Source organism: Callorhinchus milii, unplaced genomic scaffold, assembly GCF_018977255.1.
Source record: "Callorhinchus milii isolate IMCB2004 unplaced genomic scaffold, IMCB_Cmil_1.0 Scaffold27, whole genome shotgun sequence".
Taxonomy (NCBI): domain Eukaryota; kingdom Metazoa; phylum Chordata; class Chondrichthyes; order Chimaeriformes; family Callorhinchidae; genus Callorhinchus; species Callorhinchus milii.
Genome location: NW_024704768.1, coordinates 3,762,285 through 3,781,582, shown reverse-complemented (window position 1 = coordinate 3,781,582; position 19,298 = coordinate 3,762,285). Strand labels below are relative to the sequence as shown.

At 53.8% G+C, this 19,298-nt stretch overlaps 3 protein-coding genes across 7 annotated transcripts in view; 1 reads left to right on the top strand and 2 right to left on the bottom strand.

Moving 5' to 3' along the window:
* The first annotated feature begins 7,990 nt into the window (after positions 1-7,990).
* Positions 7,991-11,092, top strand: LOC121850940 (ORM1-like protein 2). 5 transcript variants are annotated; one of them, XM_042344289.1, is made up of 4 exons: positions 7,991-8,044; positions 9,622-9,806; positions 10,168-10,319; positions 10,905-11,092. In XM_042344289.1, exons 2-4 carry the CDS (start codon positions 9,633-9,635, stop codon positions 11,038-11,040), a joined length of 462 nt encoding a protein of 153 aa, XP_042200223.1. In that variant the 5' UTR covers positions 7,991-8,044; positions 9,622-9,632; the 3' UTR covers positions 11,041-11,092. The 5 variants fall into 5 exon arrangements, with proteins under 5 accessions (XP_042200223.1, XP_042200222.1, XP_042200224.1 ...); XM_042344288.1 differs by having other exon boundaries at positions 7,995-8,048; XM_042344290.1 differs by having other exon boundaries at positions 8,025-8,056.
* Positions 11,093-12,794: 1,702 nt separating this feature from the next.
* dnajc14 (DnaJ (Hsp40) homolog, subfamily C, member 14) lies at positions 12,795-16,669 on the bottom strand. The gene is made up of 5 exons (XM_042344161.1): positions 16,644-16,669; positions 15,112-15,294; positions 14,595-14,755; positions 13,587-13,689; positions 12,795-13,146 (listed from the first exon to the last, which is right to left on the bottom strand). Exons 1-5 carry the CDS (start codon positions 16,667-16,669, stop codon positions 12,951-12,953), a joined length of 669 nt encoding a protein of 222 aa, XP_042200095.1. The 3' UTR covers positions 12,795-12,950.
* Positions 16,077-19,298, bottom strand: part of LOC103173219 (nuclear envelope integral membrane protein 1-like) — a 12,534-nt gene continuing 9,312 nt past the window's right edge. The window contains exons 8-10 of the mRNA XM_042344160.1: positions 18,064-18,289; positions 17,213-17,386; positions 16,077-16,937 (exon numbers count right to left, since the gene is read on the bottom strand). Of these exons, the coding sequence (XP_042200094.1) occupies positions 16,811-16,937; positions 17,213-17,386; positions 18,064-18,289 (527 nt within the window). The 3' untranslated portion in view covers positions 16,077-16,810. The remainder of the gene's footprint in view (positions 16,938-17,212; positions 17,387-18,063; positions 18,290-19,298) is intronic.

Here is a 19,298-nt window from a genome sequence, read left to right as displayed (position 1 = left end):
TGTGTGACTGTCTGTGAGTGTGTGACTGTCTGTGAGTGTGTGTCTGCGACTGTGTGTCTGTCTGTGAGTGACTGTGTGTGTGTCTGTGAGTGTGTGAGTGTCTGTGTCTGTGAGTAACTGTGTGTGTGTCTGTGTGTCAGTTGAAAACAGCTCACACAACAGATGGATACACACACACAGTCAGGAAAGAGACAGACAGACAGACAGACAGAGAGACAGAGAGACAGACAGACAGAGAGACAGAGAGAGGATAGGAGTCCTGTGTGTGTTGTGTGTGTGAATGAATGAATGAATGAATGAGTGAGTGTGTGAGTGTCCCAATTGAAAATCAGCTCACAAATCGATGGATAGAAAGATACACACACACAAGTCAAGAGGGAGGGAGGGAGGGAGAGAGAGAGGGATGCAGAGGGAGGGAGAGGGATGCAGAGGGATGTGGAGGGAGGGAGAGGGATGCAGAGGGAGGGAGAGGGATGCAGAGGGAGGGAGAGGGATGCAGAGGGAGGGAGAGGGATGCAGAGGGAGGGAGAGGGATGCAGAGGGAGGGAGAGGGATGCAGAGGGAGGGAGAGGGATGCAGAGGGAGGGAGAGGGATGCAGAGGGAGGGAGAGGGATGCAGAGGGAGGGAGAGGGATGCAGAGGGAGGGAGAGGGATGCAGAGGGAGAGAGAGATGCACAGACAGAGGGGTGGGAGTCCCGGGTAACAAACTGCTATAATAATAAATGCTCTAAACTGCGACCCCTTTTATATGACAACTTTGGCTACAAGTCTCGTGTCGTAAAAATCGGGGATTGGCTGAAGAGGCAACAAAAGGCTGTCAAGGGGGTGGGGGGAGGGGGGGAGGGGGGGGGGGGAGAGGGGGGGGGGAGGGGAGGGGGTGTGGGGGGGGTGTCAGATAGACTAACAGGTCGTTTGGTTGTGTGTGTCCATGTGAGGTTACAATTCAACGTTATTTCCTCTCTCTGTCACTCTCTCTCTCTCTCATTCACTCACTCACTCACTCATTCTGTCACTCATTCACTCTCTCTCATTCACTCTTTCATTCACTCACTCTCACTCACTCTCTCTGTCACTCACTCTCTCTCTGTCACTTACTCTCTCATTCACTCACTCTCTCACTCACTCTCTCTGTCACTCACTCTCTCAATCTCTCACCACTTTTTCATTCACTCACTAACACAACCCACTCCACACTCTTTAACATACACTACACACATCACACACACACACTCTCCTACAGACACTTTACTCACAGACACTCTCCTACAGACACACACATACCCCTGCACACACGCTACACACACACACCTGTACACACACTACACACACACACCTGCACACACCACACACACACACCTGCACACACACTACACACACACCTGCACACACACACACTACACACACATACACCTGCACACACACTACACACACACTCCACACACCTCTCTCTCATACACACATATGCTCTCACTCATTTCCTCGCACCATTCCCTCTCTCTCACATATTTTCTCTTTCTCTCACATATCTACCCTTTCAGTCACCCATTCACTCTCTCTCTCTCTCTCTCTCTCTGTCTCCCTCTCAAACTGTCTCTAAACTGTGAGTGTGTGTGTATATGTGTGTGAGTGTGATGTGGGGGTATGTGAGTGTGTGTGTGTATATGTGTGTGTGTGTGTTTGACAGTGTATCAACACTTTAATACTTAACCATTTACACTGAACCTTGATAGGTTTGTTTGAAAGGAACCCCTTTCCCCCACTCCAACCCCCACCCCCCCCCCCCCCACCCCACTCCAAAACCCTGCCCTGCCCCCACACAGGACATAATATAATTGATATATTATATATTGTATAATATATATATATATAATAATAATCCTTTCATTCGATTCAGCGCCTGATCACGTCGTTGAGACGTCTCAAACACCTTCACAGAATATACTGTAAAGTGAATTAACTTTATATTGTGTGGGCGAAACATGGCGGCCACGGAAACTATTATTATTTTATTTTGAAGGGATTATTACCCCCACTGATCGGCTAACAGCCGGGCTCCTGCTTACTGCGGGGTAAACAGAGGCGCGCGTGTGCGCGCGGGCGCGCGCGCGTGTGGCGTAAGGAAACTTGCCCAAGGTTTCGTCCCGACCAGGAATCGAACCAGGGTCCTCTTGCCCGCGAGGCGAGTGCTCTAACCACTAAGTTCCAGGGCCCCACAGTGTAATTAGCGTAATTAGCAAACAGTTTAGCGCGTTTCAGAGACTCTGCGTACAGCGTGTCCTGATCCGAGCTCCTCCAGCACCGGACTTAACGAGAACCAGACCCACCTCGGCTTCGAATTACCCGCAACGAGACTTGACCCAGAGCTAATCACGATCGGAATAATAAATAATTCCCAACGATCCTCACATTCGATACTGCGCCTCGTCGCGTGGCCAGGACGTCTCCGAAAAGCGCTCGCTTCTCAAAGGATCCGCCGTGAAGTGTGGTGACTGTGTGTCTTGCGGGTGAAACAGTCAATGTGTCTGTGGCGTGGAGTTGGAGTTGGAGCTGGGGTGGGGGGGGGGGGGGCGGGCGCGGGGTGGGGGGAGAGGGGGTGTTGGGATCGGGGTGGGGTGGGGAGGGGGGGGTGACAGGGCGGGGGGAGCTTTTGATGGTGGGGAATTTCTGAGTGACAATAAATCCAAACGAACATTTTTCGAAGTGTTTCCACGGCTCTGATATAACGTACGACTGCGATGATTCCACACAGCGGGACATGGAAACACAGGTGATGAAAGGAATGATGGATCTGATGGGCACTGAGAGCCAACGCCAACCGCCCATCAATCAACTCCCAACAGGAAAAGATACCGACTTAGATTTAGAGGTGAGTTTTATATCTCTTCTGGATTCCCATCAATCTGCTTCGAGGTCAGTCCACTCTCCCCCCACGGGGGGGGAGGATAGAGTTTCAGAACCCTCGCCCTCGCCTTCGCGAGACAAAGCCCTCCGCGGCCTTGACCCTCCCTACCCCGGCCTTCAGTTCTCTCTGTCCCCCTCCCCACACCCACCATCCTTTGGAAATCCATCCCACAGTCCCTCCGCCTCGCCCCCCTCTCTTCGCTCGCCTCCTTCAAGGCACATCTCAAGACCTTACTCTTCGACCAACCGTGCCTTTGGTCACCCTCCTACTCCCCCACCCTCCCCGCCCTCCACCCCCTCCTGATCCCGACCCCCAGCTCGTGTCCAAATCCCTGACCGTCCAGCGCCTTGGGACGTCCTCCCGACCTGAAGGGCTGTGTGACTGTCTGTCGTGTGTTGTTGTTGTTGTTGTTGTTGTGTGGTTGTAGTTCCTGTCTTGGTCTCTGAAGATGCATTCGCCAATACACCTTGACCAGAGATCCCGTCTCTCTCTCTCTCTCTCTCTCTCTCTCTCGCCTCTGGTTTCGCTCTGTTCCCCCCCATTCCCACCCCCCACCTCCCCCCCCCACACCCCCCCACACCCCCCACACACACACACATACTTCGAGCTCACAGCCCAGAGGAACGCTCCAGTACACCACTGCATTGTGGCGTCCCTGTGAGCTCAGTGGTTAGAGCCCTCGCCTCGCAAGCGAGAGGACCCGGGTTCGATTCCCGGGCGGGACAGGACGAAACGTTGGACAAGTTCCTTTCTCCCCCCCCCGCCCCCGCCCCCCCCCACACACACACACACACGCGCCTCTGTTTACCCAGCAGTAAGCAGGGACCCGGTTGTTAATCAATTGGCGGATGGCTTTTCCGGGGGTAATAATCCCTCCAAAACAAAATAATAATGTGGTCACTCAATCCACGACCAGTTGTGAGGCACTGCTGCGCTCCATTGGCCGCCAACAGAATACACAGTCAATTCACTTGACAGCATATTCTGCGAAGCGCTTTGAGACTCCCAAAGACGCGATAAGGCGCTGCATCAAATGCGAAGATTGTTTTATGGATATATATTATGTATAACTGATTTATAAAGCCCACACTAAACCTGCAGCTATTTCACGCTGTTTCACATCGCTTGCTGTCGGCTCCCACTTTAAATCCGATTTATTTTCCTGGAACCGTAAACCCCCCCTTGACCAAGTCAAAAAGTTTCCATCCTCATCAAAGCAGACACTTTCGCTCTGCAATAAAGATCGCGGTGACTTTTATGGAGAGAAAAATGTGAAATATTCCCTGGAGATTGACACCTGAATGTTTCCAATTTTTAAGCCTGTAAATATCTGGATTTTTTTTTCGGGGGGGGGTTGGGGGGCGGTTTCATGTAAAAAAAAATTAATAATTCATTCAAATTGCAGCTGCGCCTGTCTCTGATCTGAGAGATTTTTTTTTTTTTTTGCTAATCTTTTCCTTATCGACTCAACCGGTTTCCTAAATCGGAGTAAACGAACCGTATTGAAGTCCGTTTCAGTCTCTCAGTGTCTGTTCCGTCCCTCTGATGGTGTCATCTGGAATTGCACAGGACACGTTCTCGAGAACGTCCAATAATAGTAATGGTGACATAAATAATAATAGCGGCGCCTGATCAACGCCACCGAGACGTCTCAGAGCGCTTCGCGGGATACTCGCGGTAACGTGCGGTGACTGTGTGCTTTGTGGGTTGAAGCCCAGCGACGGCTTTCACTCTCTCTCCCTCTCTCTCTGGCGCACTCACTCTCTCTCCCTCGCTCTGCCCCCTCTCTCTGCCTCTGTCACGCTCCCCCTCCCTTTCCCTCTTCCCCCTCTCACGCACCCTCTCCCTATCTCACTCTCTCTCTCTCTCCCTCCCTTTCTTTCTCTCTCTCTCTCTCTCTCTCCCTCCCTCTCTCTCTCAAAAAACTCCGACTGCATCAGGCTCAAGTGCCGTCAATGTTCCTAATCTTCTTCCGGTGTCCAATGCAGCAGTGTTGCAGGGCTTCTGACGTCCAGGACCCTGCAGTGCCGCAAATGCGCACCTCGGCTTGCTTCACAAGTAATTACCATCAAGTGTAGTGACTGTTCCTGCAGCAAAACACGCGAGAGATTCCGTCCACGCAAAGGGTTGCATAAATCTGGAACTGTCTCCCTCCGTGGATTACGGCTGTGGATCCATTCTCGTTTCCACGACTGAGGCGGAGAGATGTTTGTCAGCTCGGGGGGATCGAGGGGAATACGGGGCAAATGGGGGGGGTAATTGGAGTTGAGGTACAGATCAGCCGTGATCTTATAGAATGGCGGAACGGGCCCGAGGGGTTGAATGGCCTCCTCCTGTTCCTATGTTCTCTTCCTTTCTAGATAGTGTCGCGAGATCTTTAGCTCAGGGGTTAGAGCCCTCGCCTCCTGGCAAGCGAGAGGACCAGGGGTCGATTCCCGGGCGGGTCAGGTCAGGATGAAACGTTGGGCAAGTTTCCTTATTCCCCACCTGTACCCCCCCCCCCCCCCCACACACACCTCTGTTTACCCAACAGTAAATAGGAACATCAGTCAATTGGCAGATCGCTTTTCCGGGGGTGATACTCCCTTCCACAACAGTAAAATAATAATAATAAATTGGTCACTTCAACCCACGAGTGTTTGTGGGGACACTGCTGTGCGCCATCGGCTGCCGCGTTTCGCCCACAAAACACACACAGTCACTACAGTTTCCAGCACATCCTGAGAAGCGCTTTGAGCCCCAGGTTCCCGCTCCGCCGGTCCAGAAGGGCGAACACCTGCCCCACATGCGGAGTCTGCTCCGCGTGGTGTGCGCCATGTGATTTAACCCCCACCCCCCCATGCCCTCCCCCCCCGCATCCTCCCCCCCCACCCCCAGGCCCTCCCCCCCCCCCCAGCAGGAGAAACGATGCCAAAGACCCGTCTCGTCCATCAAAACGCATTATCAAAGGCTTTCCCCAGTTTCCGTGGGGAGAGCCAGGAAGCAGCCCCTCCCTGGCCTCTCGCCGCAGCCCGTGACGTCCGCTCGTGTGAGGGATGAGTTTCCATTCCATCCCCCCGGGAGGAAAGCTTTTTCAAGCTGCCATGTGCAGCCTTTTTTACTGCCTCCGACATCCAGGAATTCAGGCTGGAGGATCGAGCCAACCTGAACGTTCCACCGTCGGCTGTGAAGGTAGAGGAATGTCGGCCAGGATACCCGCCCGGGAGAGAGAGCGCTAGAGAGAGATAGAGAGAAAGATAGAGAGTTACAGCCTCCGCTCCACCATTGGTGGCCGTATTTCCCCCCGAAACTCTGGAACTCTCTCCCTCAATCCCTCCGCCTCGACCCCTCCCTCCCTCCCTCCCTCCCTCCCTCCCTCTCCCCACTTCCAAATGCCACCTAAAGACCCTCCTTTTTGATCACGGTTATGGTCACCCCCCTCCCTCCCTCCCTCTCCCTCCGGCCCAGGGTTAGACTCCACCAATTTCAAACGCTCTGGGACGCTACCCCACTGTAGTCCTGAAGACGAATCGTTCAACCAAGAAACCGAGATTGCTTTAACGTCTCATCCAAAGGATGGCAACAATGCAGCTCTCCTCCCTCCCAACTGCACCCCCTCCACCCCACTCCCCACCCCCCCCACCAGCTCCGCGCTGGAATGTCACCCTAGACTGTGCTCGAGATTTTGTCCCGTGTCATTTAAGTGAGGATTAAGACTCTCCGTACCGTAGGTCAGTGGTTAGAGCGCTCGCCTCGCAAGCGAGAGGACCCGGGGGTTCGATTCCCAGGTGGGGCAAAACCCGAGGCAAGTTTCCTTGAAGCGCTTCGAGACATCTCGACGACGTGATAAGGCGCTGTGTCAAATGCAAGGCTTATTATTATTGTATGATAAATTCGGGGTTGGTTCAGAAGAGATTAGCTCCAGAGCAGGAACTCAAACCAGTCTGACAGCTTCTCCTGGGGTGGAGGGGAGGGATGGGGGGGGTGGAGGGGGGGGAGACCATTGCTGAAATTTTTTCGTGAAATTTGGAAAAAACTGTAAATTAAAACTGGGATAAAAGCCGTGAAGGTAGTGGTGGTGGTGGTGGTGGTTGGTTGGGGGGTTGGGTGGCACATGGTGGGCTGTGGGAGAGGGGGGTGGGGGGGGGTGTACATGCGACCGTGAACGTATGCGCGAGAACCTAATGGGAACCATGTGTCTTGTCAGAGAACCTGGAGAGCAATATAAATATCCTCGGGAGGAACTGGCTGACATCTCGCCTCACTTCACAATGAGGACCACTAAGGAAATCCGCAGCGCTCTTTCAGCCACTACGCCCCGAAACTTCCTCTTCGACCAGTGCCTATGGTCACCTCCCCACTCCCCGCTCGGAGTCGTTGCGGGGGGAGGGGGGGGGGGGGTGGGGGTGGTGCTCTGTAAATGCAAGTTGTTGTTGTTGTGCGCTCAAAGTGAGACGGACAACCGGATTCCACCCAACAGCGCCTATTCACGTCGTCGAGACGGCTCAAGGCGCTCCACAGGATGCACCGCAAAGTGTAGTGACCGTGTCTTTTGTGGGCAAAGCGCGGCAGCCAATCGTGCTCAGCGCCGTCCCCCCCCCCTCCCGTCCCCCACCACAAACAGTCGTGGATCGAAGCGACCAATTTTGTCGGCGTTGTTTACTTTATTTATTGATTTATTTATCTATTTATTTATAGTAACGATTAATATCATCAGCATTAATAATTAGTATTGCTGTTGTCGTGATAAATAAAATAAAACAAAAATAATAACATGACAATAAGACAATAATAATAATAATAATACAAGAATAAAATAATAAGAACATAATAATGTAATTATTCTTTATGAAGACATTGGCATTGATCCGCCACTGGGTGGTGTGGCCTTGGCTGACTCCCAGAACCTGGACCCTTGGTACCATCTTGCCACCCAGCAGCTGCCTCTTTGTCCGCCTCGTTGACCCGCTGTGCCTACGCGCAGCCTAACGTGCTGGCAAGCACTGTGATTGACGGGCGCGTGGCCAATCGGAGCGGCGGATGGGGCGGGCCCAGCCAGGGATACGCCAATCAGCGCGTCCCGTGGCGGGTGAGGAGGGCGGGGCCTGATCAGCAGGTTAGGTTGAGGGGCGGGCACTTCCGGGTAGCAGTTAAAGGAGCCGGTGGGTGAGTGAGTGAGTGGGTCAGTGTGTGCACAGCGGGGACGGGGGGAATGGGGGGGATTCAGGGGGGAAATGGGGGGGGGGGGAAATTCAGGGGGAATGGGGGGGATTCAGGGGGGAATGGGGGGGGATTCAGGGGGGAAATGGGGGGGATTCAGGGGGGAAATTCAGGGGGGAATGGGGGAGATATGGGGGGGGGGGGATTCAGGGGGAATGGGGGGAATTCAGGGGTGAATGGGGGGGGAATTCAGTGGGAATCGGGGGGGAATTCAGGGGAAATTCAGGGGGAAATGGGGGGGGAATTCAGTGGGGAATGGGGGGGAAATTCAGTGGGGAATGGGGGGGAAATTCAGGGGGAAATGGGGGGGAATCTCAGGTTTTAAAGAGAATCTGTATTTTTTTTCTCTCAGTTTGAGGCGGGTCTCACAGGGGGGGAAAGGGGCTGTGTCCCCCCCTCTCTGAGCTGCTCTCAATGGCAACGGGTTAAAGTTTCCCCCATAACATCCCCTCGAGCCGGTGATTACAGCCCTGATCGAAGCCGAATGTCAAGTCACTGTGTCACAGCGCACAACAGTCTAATTACCAATAATGACTATAAATTATTGATGATCATATAATATAAACGATATAATCGCAGCAGCAACACATATCGGCTTAAAACAGCCGCGTAAGAGTGAGAGGAGAGACATCGTTACGAAACGTCACCTTATAATTCAGAGCAACGACAGAGCAACAACGTTATAATAATAATAATAATCCTTGCATTTGATATAGTGCTTTTCACGTCGGGAGAGGACGTCCCAAAGCGCTTCACAGAACACACTGTAAAGTGAATTGACTGTATATTTGTGGGCGAACACGGCAGCCAATTGCGCACAGCAATGTCCCACAAACAGTCGTAGATTGAAAATGACCAATTTATTATTGTTTTGGGTTTTGGAGGGATTATTATTAGGCTCTGTGTGGAGTAAGGAAACTTGCCCGAGGTTTCGCCCTCTGCCTGGAATTGAACTCAGGTCTCTCACTTGCAAAGCGAGTGCTCTAACCACTGAGCTACAGGACTCCACGTTCGTGCGTTCTCCCGGTAAGGCAGAGGACTCGGCTCCGATTCCCGGACCGGGCGAAACCGTGGCCGGGTTTCCTTACGCCGCACTCCTCACTAAATAGGTACCTGGTCGTCAGTCGATTGGCTGATCGGTTTCAAGGGCGGGCGGGCGGCGGGGGGGGGGGGGGTTGGGGGGGGGAGATAATCCCCTCCGAAAGTCAATCCGCGGCCGTTTGTGGGGACGCTGCTGTGCGCAATTGGCCGCCCCGTTTCGCCCACAAATATGCAGTCAACAGTCTGTTCTGTGAAGCGCTTTGAGACGTCGCGAAGACGTGAAAAGCGCTGAATCAAGTGCGAGGATTATTATTATTATTGTTGTTGTTGTTGTTGTTGCAGGGCACCCGGTGAAGAGGTTTGAGACGCCTCGACGGCGTGATGAGGCGCCGGGTCAAATGCAACGGTTATTGTTGTTTATTTGATGCTCTCTCTCTCTCTCTCTCTCTCTGTGTGTGTGTGTGTGTGCGTGTGACAGCCGGAGCCAGGATGAATGTCGGGGTGGCTCACAGCGAGGTGAACCCCAACACGCGGATAATGAACAGCCGGGGCATCTGGCTGGCCTACCTCATCTTGGTGGGATTTCTCCATGTCGTCTTGTTGAGCATTCCGGTCTTCAGCATCCCCGTGGTGTGGACCCTCACTCACGTCATCCACAACTCGGTGAGTTCTGGCTCCTGCTCGTCCCTCGTCCCCCCCACCCCCCCCAACCCCCCAGCTTTGCTCCCCCAATCGGTGGCCGTGCCTTCAGCCACTACACCTCGAAACTCTGGTCACTCTCTCCCTCGATCCCCTCCACCTTGCCCCCTCCCTCCTCACCTTCAAATCCCACCTAAAGACCTTCCTTTTTTGATGGTGCTTACGGTCCCCTCCCTCCCTCCCCTCCCTCCCCCCCCCTCCCTCCCCTCCCCTCCCTCCCTGGTTTGGGCTCAGACTCCGCCGCCCTCGAGCTCTCCGGGTCTCTTAAACCCTACGAAAAGGGGGGGCGCCGTGCAAAATGCAAGTTGTTGTTGTTGTTTTGCAGACGATGTACTGGTTCCTACACACAGTCAAGGGAACGCCCTTCGAAACCCCCGACCAGGGCAAAGCCCGGCTGCTCACACACTGGGAACAGATGGATTACGGGATCCAGTTCACCTCCTCCCGCAAGTTCCTCACCATCAGCCCCATCATCCTGTGAGTCGACGCTGTGTTCAACCGTGACCGTTGTTGTGCCTTAATTCAATCCCTCGTCACTCGTGCCCAAGCGCTCCGAGGCGCCGCTCTCACCCCCTCCCCACTCCCCCCACCCCGGCGCGAAAGGCCAATTTCTAGCGTTTTGTGGAAAAGGCAGTAAATCGTAAACCAATCATTGCGTTATTATTATTATTATTATTAATTATCGGCGTCTTTATCACATATCAAAGCGCTTCACTGTAAAAGCGAATCGACTGCATTTTGTGGGCGAAACCCGGCACAGCAGCGTTCCCCCCCACAAACAGCCGTGGAGTGAGTACCCACATTTTTTTTCGGGAGGGATTAGTACCCCCAGAAAGTGATCCGCTAACTAACAAGCGGGTTCCTACTGACTACTGGGTAAACAGAGGCGTGTGTGTGCGTGTGCGTGTGCGTGTGTGGAGGAAGGAAACTTGCCTAAGGTTTCGCCCTGCCCGGGAATGGAATCCAGGTCCTCTCGCTTGCGAGGCGGGGGCTCTGACCACCGAGCTACAGGGGACTCCGCTCCCAGGTTGTTGTGCTAATAATGACTTGTTTCTTTTCCAGGTATTTGCTGGCGAGTTTCTACACCAAATATGACCCTCGCCATTTCCTGGTCAACACGATCTCCCTGCTCACTGCCCTCATCCCCAAACTCCCTCAGCTGCACGGGGTCCGAATCTTTGGGATCAACAAGTACTGACGGGAGCGAGCGGAAGCCCAGAGACTGCCCCTGTTCCCCCGCACCCCCCCCCCCCCCAACACCCCTCCACCCCACCCCTCAGCACAGCCAGGCCCCAGCCTGTAACTCACCACTTGTGCCCTTTGTATAAACAACTTCAATGTCATTTTATACCTTTTCTTTTCAGGATTCTGCACAGATAAAAGTTTTATGTTTACAGCAGCTCTGTGTGTGTGTGTGTGTCTGTGTATATGTGAGAGATTGTAGTGGTGTTAGTGTTAAAGTGTGTGGGTGTTTGAGTGTGTGTGAGTTTGTAGGGGTGTCAGTGTTACGTGTGTGTGTGATTGTGTGTGCGACTGAGTGTGTGTGATTGTGTGCGACTGAGTGTGTGTGATTGTGTGACTGTGAACTGAGAAGATTCCTCCATTAACCCCAAACAATCCCCTGTACAGATCTCGCTCAATTCCCCCACCTACGCCCCAATAATAACCCCGTAGAAACACCCACGGAGGAGGCGTGTGGCTGGATTGAGCACGTTGCTGACACGTGTGTGTGTGTGTGTGCGGCGCGCGTGGAATTGGGCGTGTGTGGATGACGTGCGTGTGGCACCGTGTCTACAACACACCACAAGGCTTGGGAGTCACACCAGAGAGAGAGAGAGAGAGAGAGCGAGACAGACAGAGAGAGACCGAGAGAGAGACGGGAAGCTTCGCGAGATTGTGAATAGAAATAACAAACTTTCTCTGTGAAAAAAAAACCTCGCTCGGACCATCCTTAAGTTTATAAGTTTTTTTTTGTACAATTCCTATCGAAGAAAGTAAAATATTCCAGTAATTTTTAATTTAATTTACAAAAAGGGGGGGGGGAAAAAAAAACACACCCGTCCTGAATCCGTGAGCCATTAAACTCTCGTTCTCTCGCGAGTGGGTTTTTTTTTTTTTTTTTGCAGCTTAATTCGGTTTCATCGCTGTTTTTCTCCGCTGTGTTTTTTTATGTACAGAATATAAAAAAAACTGCTTTTAAAAACCCGACTGGACAACGTAATCACTCCTCCCCCCCACACACACCGCCCCCCCCCCCCCCCCCCCACCCCGTCTACTTGACAGCGAGCCCAACCTAACCCTCTGTCACACTCAGAAAGACATATCCGTTCTCTCTCTTCCCCCTCACACGCCCCCCACCCCCACCCCACCGCACCACCCCATCTTCTCTCCCCCCAACGGACCCAGACACACATACACGCGCACACACACGCAGCGTTCTCTCTACCCAGGAGGGAGGGGGGGGGGAGGCAGTTGTGTTCAATATTTCAAGTGAATTGTACAAACATTTTGGGAAGGAGGTAGATGAGTTTGCGAACAAAATAAAATTAAGATTTTTTTTCTAAAAAGAAACTCTTGACCGTCGTGTCCGGCAATAAACCCCCACCACCGCCCCCCCCCCCCCCCCGAAACAAAACCAAGTACTAATCTGCTTTCAGCCTGACCGGGAGGGATTGGGCCACAAGCGCTTTGTCACCTAATCATTGTGTCGCTTCGCCTCCACTCTTAACGATCCTCCCTCCCTCCCTCCCTCGCTCTCCCTCTGCCGCACACTCCGAGTCTATTTGCTGGATCTCTTTCTCTCTCGTTTACCTCTCTCTTCCCCCACCCTTCGTTTAACTCTCTCTCCTCTCTCCCCTCGTTTAACCATCTCTTTCTTGATTCACTCTCCTCTCTCTCACTCCCCCACCCCCCCCCCCCAACACCCTCGTTTAACTCTCTCTCTCCCTCTCGTATCACTCTCCTCTTACCCCTCTCGTTTACCCCCCCTCTCTCTCTCTGGCTGAGTGCGAGCCTCGGGAGGCGTCAGCGGGAGTCGAGTCAGTCAGTCCGCCCGTGCCTGGATTCTGCGCGGAGATGGAGCCGGAGCCGATTCCCGGGGGAATTCGTTTATCGCGGGAACGTCCTCCGCACCTTCTTCCTCCTCTTGGGCTTGGAGTCGGCTCGCTGCGAGGCCTCCGAGCGGGGCTGGGTCCCGGGGGCCGGCGGGGTCCAGGGGCCCGAGAAGCTGCCGTTGGGGGTGAAAATCCGGGTGAAGAATTCCTGAAGGTCGGGAGCGGATGGCAGGCCGCTCTCCGTGCTCGGTCTGGGGGGAGAAAGGAAAGGCAGCGCGCGGAGCAGGGGGTTAGACCCTCGTCAGTCCAATCAGCCGCTCGCAAACAACAACAAGTTACAGTTATCGGAACATGTCCTGTTCCTGTGACACCTCCCAAGTCACCCTCTCCCTGTTCAGGTGGACGTTAAAAGATCTCACTGCACTGTTGGAAAAGGGAACGTAAGAACAGGAGTCGGCCATTCAGCCCCTCTAGCCCATTCCGCCATTTTCCCACCACCTCTCGCTCTCTCTCCCCCCAACACCCCCCCAACTCTCTCTCCTTCCCCCAACTCTCTCCTCCCCCAACCCCTCCCTCCCCCCCCCCCAACTCTCTCTCGCTCTATCCCACACCGCCCCCCAACCTCCATCCCCCCCCCCACCACCCCCCCAACTCTCTCTCCCCTCACCCCCGCTCCCCTGCCCTGACCCACCTGTGTCGCGCACCACCTCCTGGGGTGCGGGTTGCGAAGGAGATGTGATAAGGAACGTGATGGATGTCGGGGGAAATCCCCACCCGCTGACAGCCGGCCCACTCTGTGGGGGTGAAAAAGGGGAAAAGAGCTGAAGATCATAATCCTCTCCCCCCCCCCCCCACCCCCCACCACCTTCCCCGCTCTCAAGCACAGTAGACAGCTCCCGTTATAATATGACTATTACTACAAGTTTCCTTTCTCCACATCCCGCTTGTCTTATCGCAGTGTTGCGACGTCTCAAAGTGCTTCACGGAATATGCTGAAAAGTGTAGTGACTCTGTATTCTGTGGGGAGAAACACAGCAGCCGATTGCACCCAACGACGTCCCCTCAAACAGCCGTGGATTGAGTGACCGCATTTTTTCGCCCCCAGAAATGTGATCCGACTAACAACGGGGTTCCTACTGACTGCTGGTAATAATAATAATAATAATAATCCTTGCATTATTATTATTATTACCAGCAGTCAGTAGGTGGTCAGTAGGTAAACAGGTGTGTGTGTATGTGGGGGGGGGGGGGGGCACGGGAGTAAGGAAACTTGCCTAAGGCTTCGCTCTGGCCCTGACCCGCCCGGGAATCGAACCCGGGTTCTCTCGCTCGCCAGGCGATGGCTCTAACCACAGGAGTCCACACGTGTAGAGAGACCTGGTGTTATAATAATAATCCTCGCATTTGATGCAACGTCTTCGAGGCGTCTCAAAGCGCTCCACAGGATACAAAACTATATAGTGGAGTGACCGTGTGTTGACTAGATAAATTGACTAGATAATTATTGGGGGGGTGGGGGGGGAAGAGGGCAAGTTTGCAGGGCTATGGGGCGAGAGCGTGGGGGAGTGGGATTGAATTGAAGCTCTTTTCAAAGAGCTGGCACAGACCCGATGGGCCGAATGGCCTCCTTCTGCTCTGCGTAATTCTAGGATTCTACAAAACGAAACCTTCCTCGTGGCGGACGGACGGACGGCTTTACCTGTGATGTCGTACACTTTGCCGTCCATCATGGCGAAGTAGGTGATTTTGAGGCCCAGCATGCTGGACTCGGCCCACAGATCTCCCTCCTCGACCGAGTGCCTCTTGTTACACTCCGCGCAATAGCGAGCGCACAGCGGATCCCGGTCCATCTCAAACTTCCTGCGCAAGAGGACAATTTAGCGGCCGAGGGTATCAGTCAACAGCCAGGGTACAACAGTTATAATAATAATAATAATCCTCCTATTTGACCCAGCGCCTTATCACGTCTTCCAGGCGTCTCAAAGAGCTTCACAGGACGCACTGTAAAGCGTAGCGACTGTATATTTCGTGGGCGAAACGCAGCCGCCAATTGCGCCCAGCGAGACGTCCCCACGAACAGTCGAGGGAACCAAATTACTGTTAACGTGTTGACGATAACAGGCCGGGGCGGTGTCCCACGCCCGGTGGCGGGAGCGAGGTTTAACCAGGCGGAGGGAGGGCGGCGAGAGAGGGAGCGAGAGCACTCACTCACTTACTTGTGCTTGCCTTCGCATTTACTGCACATCATGGTGTTCATGGCTTCCTTCAGGTCGTCCTGCAGTCTGCTGAGGAACTCGTTCATGGAGCGATGCAGCTCGCTCTCTGTGGCTCGCTTACTGAGAGAGCGAGAGAGAGACAGGGAGAGAGAGAGGGATGGAGTCACAACAAGACGCAGCAATCTACCACGAGTAGATTTTCTTTCCGGAGGGGGTGGGAGATGGGGGGGGGGGGGTCGAGGGGATCAGCCGGGTGTCTGACACGCGCGGAAACCCGTCCCAGTGCTTATAGTAAATAATAATAATTCTTGTGTCAGGATTCACTGTAAAGTGGAGTGGCTGTGTATTTTTGGCCCCCCCGACCCCCCCCCCCCACCCCCACCCCACTTCCTGTGCCTGCTCAAACATTTATAAAAAAACACTTAAACCGCTCGCACGGAAACCAGCCTAAGATCACTTCAGTTTAAAAATACTTTTAAAAAACGTCTTGTGCGTAAACTGCGTGGCCATTCCCTCAGGCTTTGAGGCGGGAAGGACGGAGCGGCCGGATTCCGCCTGCGCCGCGGACCCCGCTGTTGAGGCTGTCTGTGTGGTTCACGTCGATTCCCCAGCGCACCAGCGATAGCACATTTAGGGCCAAGGAACACTGAATCGTCAGTGACTGGTCAGCGTCACCGGAGGTAATAACGTGTAAAGCCCCGAGCCCGGCTGGGAGAGGACCGTTGCTCCCGCCGGGAAGGACCGGAAACTCGACGGAAGTGGCTGGGAACGCGCGGCAGGTCAGGCAGCATCTGTGAAGTGAGGAAAGCGAGTCCAGGCTTATGGTCGATGAACCTTTCGTCAGAACTTTGCTGTGTTACACGTTTTTCCCTCTGACCAGAGGTCACCGACCTGAAATGTTGACTCGCTTTCCTCCCTCCGTAGATGCTGCCTGACCTGCCGAGCGTTCCCAGCCACTTCTGCTTTTATTTCAGATTTCCAGCATTTTTTTTGGGGGGGGACATTTTAATACGTGAGGATATTACGGTTACATTCGACAGCCTTTGCGGTCTCTGGCGCAGTAACGCGGCTCAACTGCAGTCTGGAATCTCGCTGGAGCTGCTCCTCGTTAAGAAAGCAAATCCACGATAGAGACAGAACCAAAGCCGACCAAAAAAAGGTTCACCTTAAACTTCAGTCACGGTTTAAGAGGAGCCCTAATGGCCTTTTAAACCCTTTGCATAGATGCTCGACACGCGCACAGGAGGAGAAATCTAAACGGGGACGCCGCTGTGCGCAATTGGTTGCCGGGTTTCACCCACAAAATCCAGTCACTGCATTTTACAGTGTGAACACTCGGAAAAAACAGTGCAAATTTATATATATATATATATATATCTATATCTATATGCATTTGCATCATTTTAAAAAAAAATAAAGTCACAGCTGACTGAGCTGACGTGTAGGTTGAGTTTCTGCAGAGACAGGAACTTATTACCAGGTTGCAAACCGTCCCAAGCCTCACGGACCAGAGCTGGTGACAATGACCTCACAGTGACTGAAGCCTCTGCCAACCCATCGACGCAATAACCCGGCGTATGGCCCTGAGGGAGTCAGTGACACGAAAGATGGCGAGGTTTGTTGTCGAGCTGACTCGATGTGAGGGCTCGGGGGCACTAGCCCGCAGCCTGCCCGTTTCCTGCTCGCGAGGCCCGCTTGGTCAGTCCTCTCCCTCGGAGTCAAAGATCTGCTCCTCTATGTAGGTGCCCCCCAGCCCGTACTCCTGCTCGTGCACCGAGATCTCGTTGGGGTTCAGGTGTGCTTGTCCTTCCACGAAGTCAGCGAATCTGCAAACCAGATGGAGAGAGACGGTCCCACATTAACACGGGTAGCGGGCAAGGGCGCAAACTCCAGACCCCCAAGATCAAACAAGTTAAAGCGGGGAGTGGGGTGGGGGTGAATACAGCGCCACATCACATCTTCGAGACGTCTCAAAGTGCTTCACAGGACACGCTGTAAAGTGATTTGACTGGGATGTGGCTGGACGTTGGCGGGGGGGGCACGGCTGCCCCACCCAGTCTTCCACCACCGCCCCATCCGGTCTCTCGGGAAGCGACATTACCTCTTTGGGGCAGAGAGTCGGGACACGGTTTTCCAGGCATTGATTTCGGGGCTGCTGCAATACCCGCGCAGTCCCTCCAGGGCGCGCTGGGTCTCTACCTCCCCTTGCTGACGATACTCCTCCTCGGTGAGCAGCGCAGGAGGCTCGAGCTTGAACCGAATCCTACTCACCCGCCTGCCGTCAGCGAGGAGGAAAAACAACACGTTAGACAACACAGGAAATGGGCTCCGGTTTCGCCCCGAGCTTTACACGAGGCGTCGGGCTGAGAATATCCGAGCTGGCGCCTCTCGCGAGAGCTCCACGGGCTTAGCTACCAGAGGGAGCTGCCACCACCCGACACTAACACCCCTGGTTACCGACCCACCCGCCCACCGCCGACGAAAACAGTTTCTCTTTATTTTCTCCACTCCCTTACCCCCGCCCCACCACCACTTTCAAATCCTGCCTAGAGACCTTCCTTTCGATCGCGCTTACGGTCACTCTCCTCCTCCTCCTCCTCCTCCCTGCCGTCTCTCTCTCTCCCGCTCCCACTGGCTCGGGGGTCCGACTCTGGCACTATCAAGCGCTCCGAGACGCTCTCCTGCGCGATGGGGGCGCTGTACAAATACAAGTTGTTGTTTTGTCGTTTAGTGTAACAAAACCCCTGATAATTTTGAACACAACAACAACAACAACTGACACTTGTATAGCGAGCGCCCTGCACGGCGGAAAGACGCCCCAGGGCGATGGACAGTCCAGAGTTCTTTGTTACTGAGGACCTCTGTTAAATCTTCCCTGCCAGAAGCCTGAGGCTAAGCTTGCGGAAGTTTCTGGGGTGGGTGGGGGAGTGCTGTGGGTGATATCGAACGTACTTGTACGCCAGCACGGTCCAACTGACTGGGACTTCCAGGTGCTTGGTGACGAAGGCGACGGCTACCAGTACCAGGGCCACCTGTCGGACCTGGATCCCGCAGTACATCAGCCCCAAGCCCAGCAGCTGCAGCCCCCAGTTCAGCAGGTTGATGCTTCGCTTCTCCTGCAGCGGCCCGTATTTGTAGCACACGGCAAAGCTGAGCAGGCCGGACACCATCACGTAACCTGAGACAACAACACACACATAAACAAAGACTCACACACACACGCGCACACGCACACACACACACACAGTCAAGCTCAGTCTCAGTCACAGAGTGCATAAATAGATTCAAGGTTACAGCACTTGAGAGGACCTGGGTTCGATTCCCGGACAGGGCGGAATGTTGGACAAGTTTCCTTACTCCACACGCACGCCTCTGTCTGCCTAGCTGTGTGTAGGGAACCCGGTTGTTAGTCGATTAGGCGGATCGCTATTCCCGAGGTAATAATTCCTTCAAAAAAAATAATAAGTTTGTCACGTCCATCTCAAACTTCCTGCGCAAGAGGACAATTTAGCGGCCGAGGGATCATCAACAGCCAGGGTACAACAGTTATAATAATAATAATAATCCTGTATTTGACATGCGCTTATCACGTCTTCGAGACGTCTCAAAGCGCTTCACAGGATTACTGAAAGGTAGGACTGTATATTTGTGGGCGAAACGCGGCCAATTGCCCCAGCGAGCGTCCCACAAACACTCGTGGATTGAGCGACCAAATTACTGTTAACGTGTTGACGATAACAGGCCGGGGCGGTGTCCCACGCCCGGTGGCGGGAGCGAGGTTTAACCAGGCGGAGGGAGGGCGGCGAGAGAGGGAGCGAGAGCACTCACTCACTTACTTGTGCTTGCCTTCGCATTTACTGCACATCATGGTGTTCATGGCTTCCTTCAGGTCGTCCTGCAGTCTGCTGAGGAACTCGTTCATGGAGCGATGCAGCTCGCTCTCTGTGGCTCGCTTACTGAGAGAGCGAGAGAGAGACAGGGAGAGAGAGAGGGATGGAGTCACAACAAGACGCAGCAATCTACCACGAGTAGATTTTCTTTCCGGAGGGGTGGGAGATGGGGGGGGGGGTCGAGGGGATCAGCCGGGTGTCTGACACGCGCGGAAACCCGTCCCAGTGCTTATAGTAAATAATAATAATTCTTGTGTCAGGATTCACTGTAAAGTGGAGTGGCTGTGTATTTTTTGG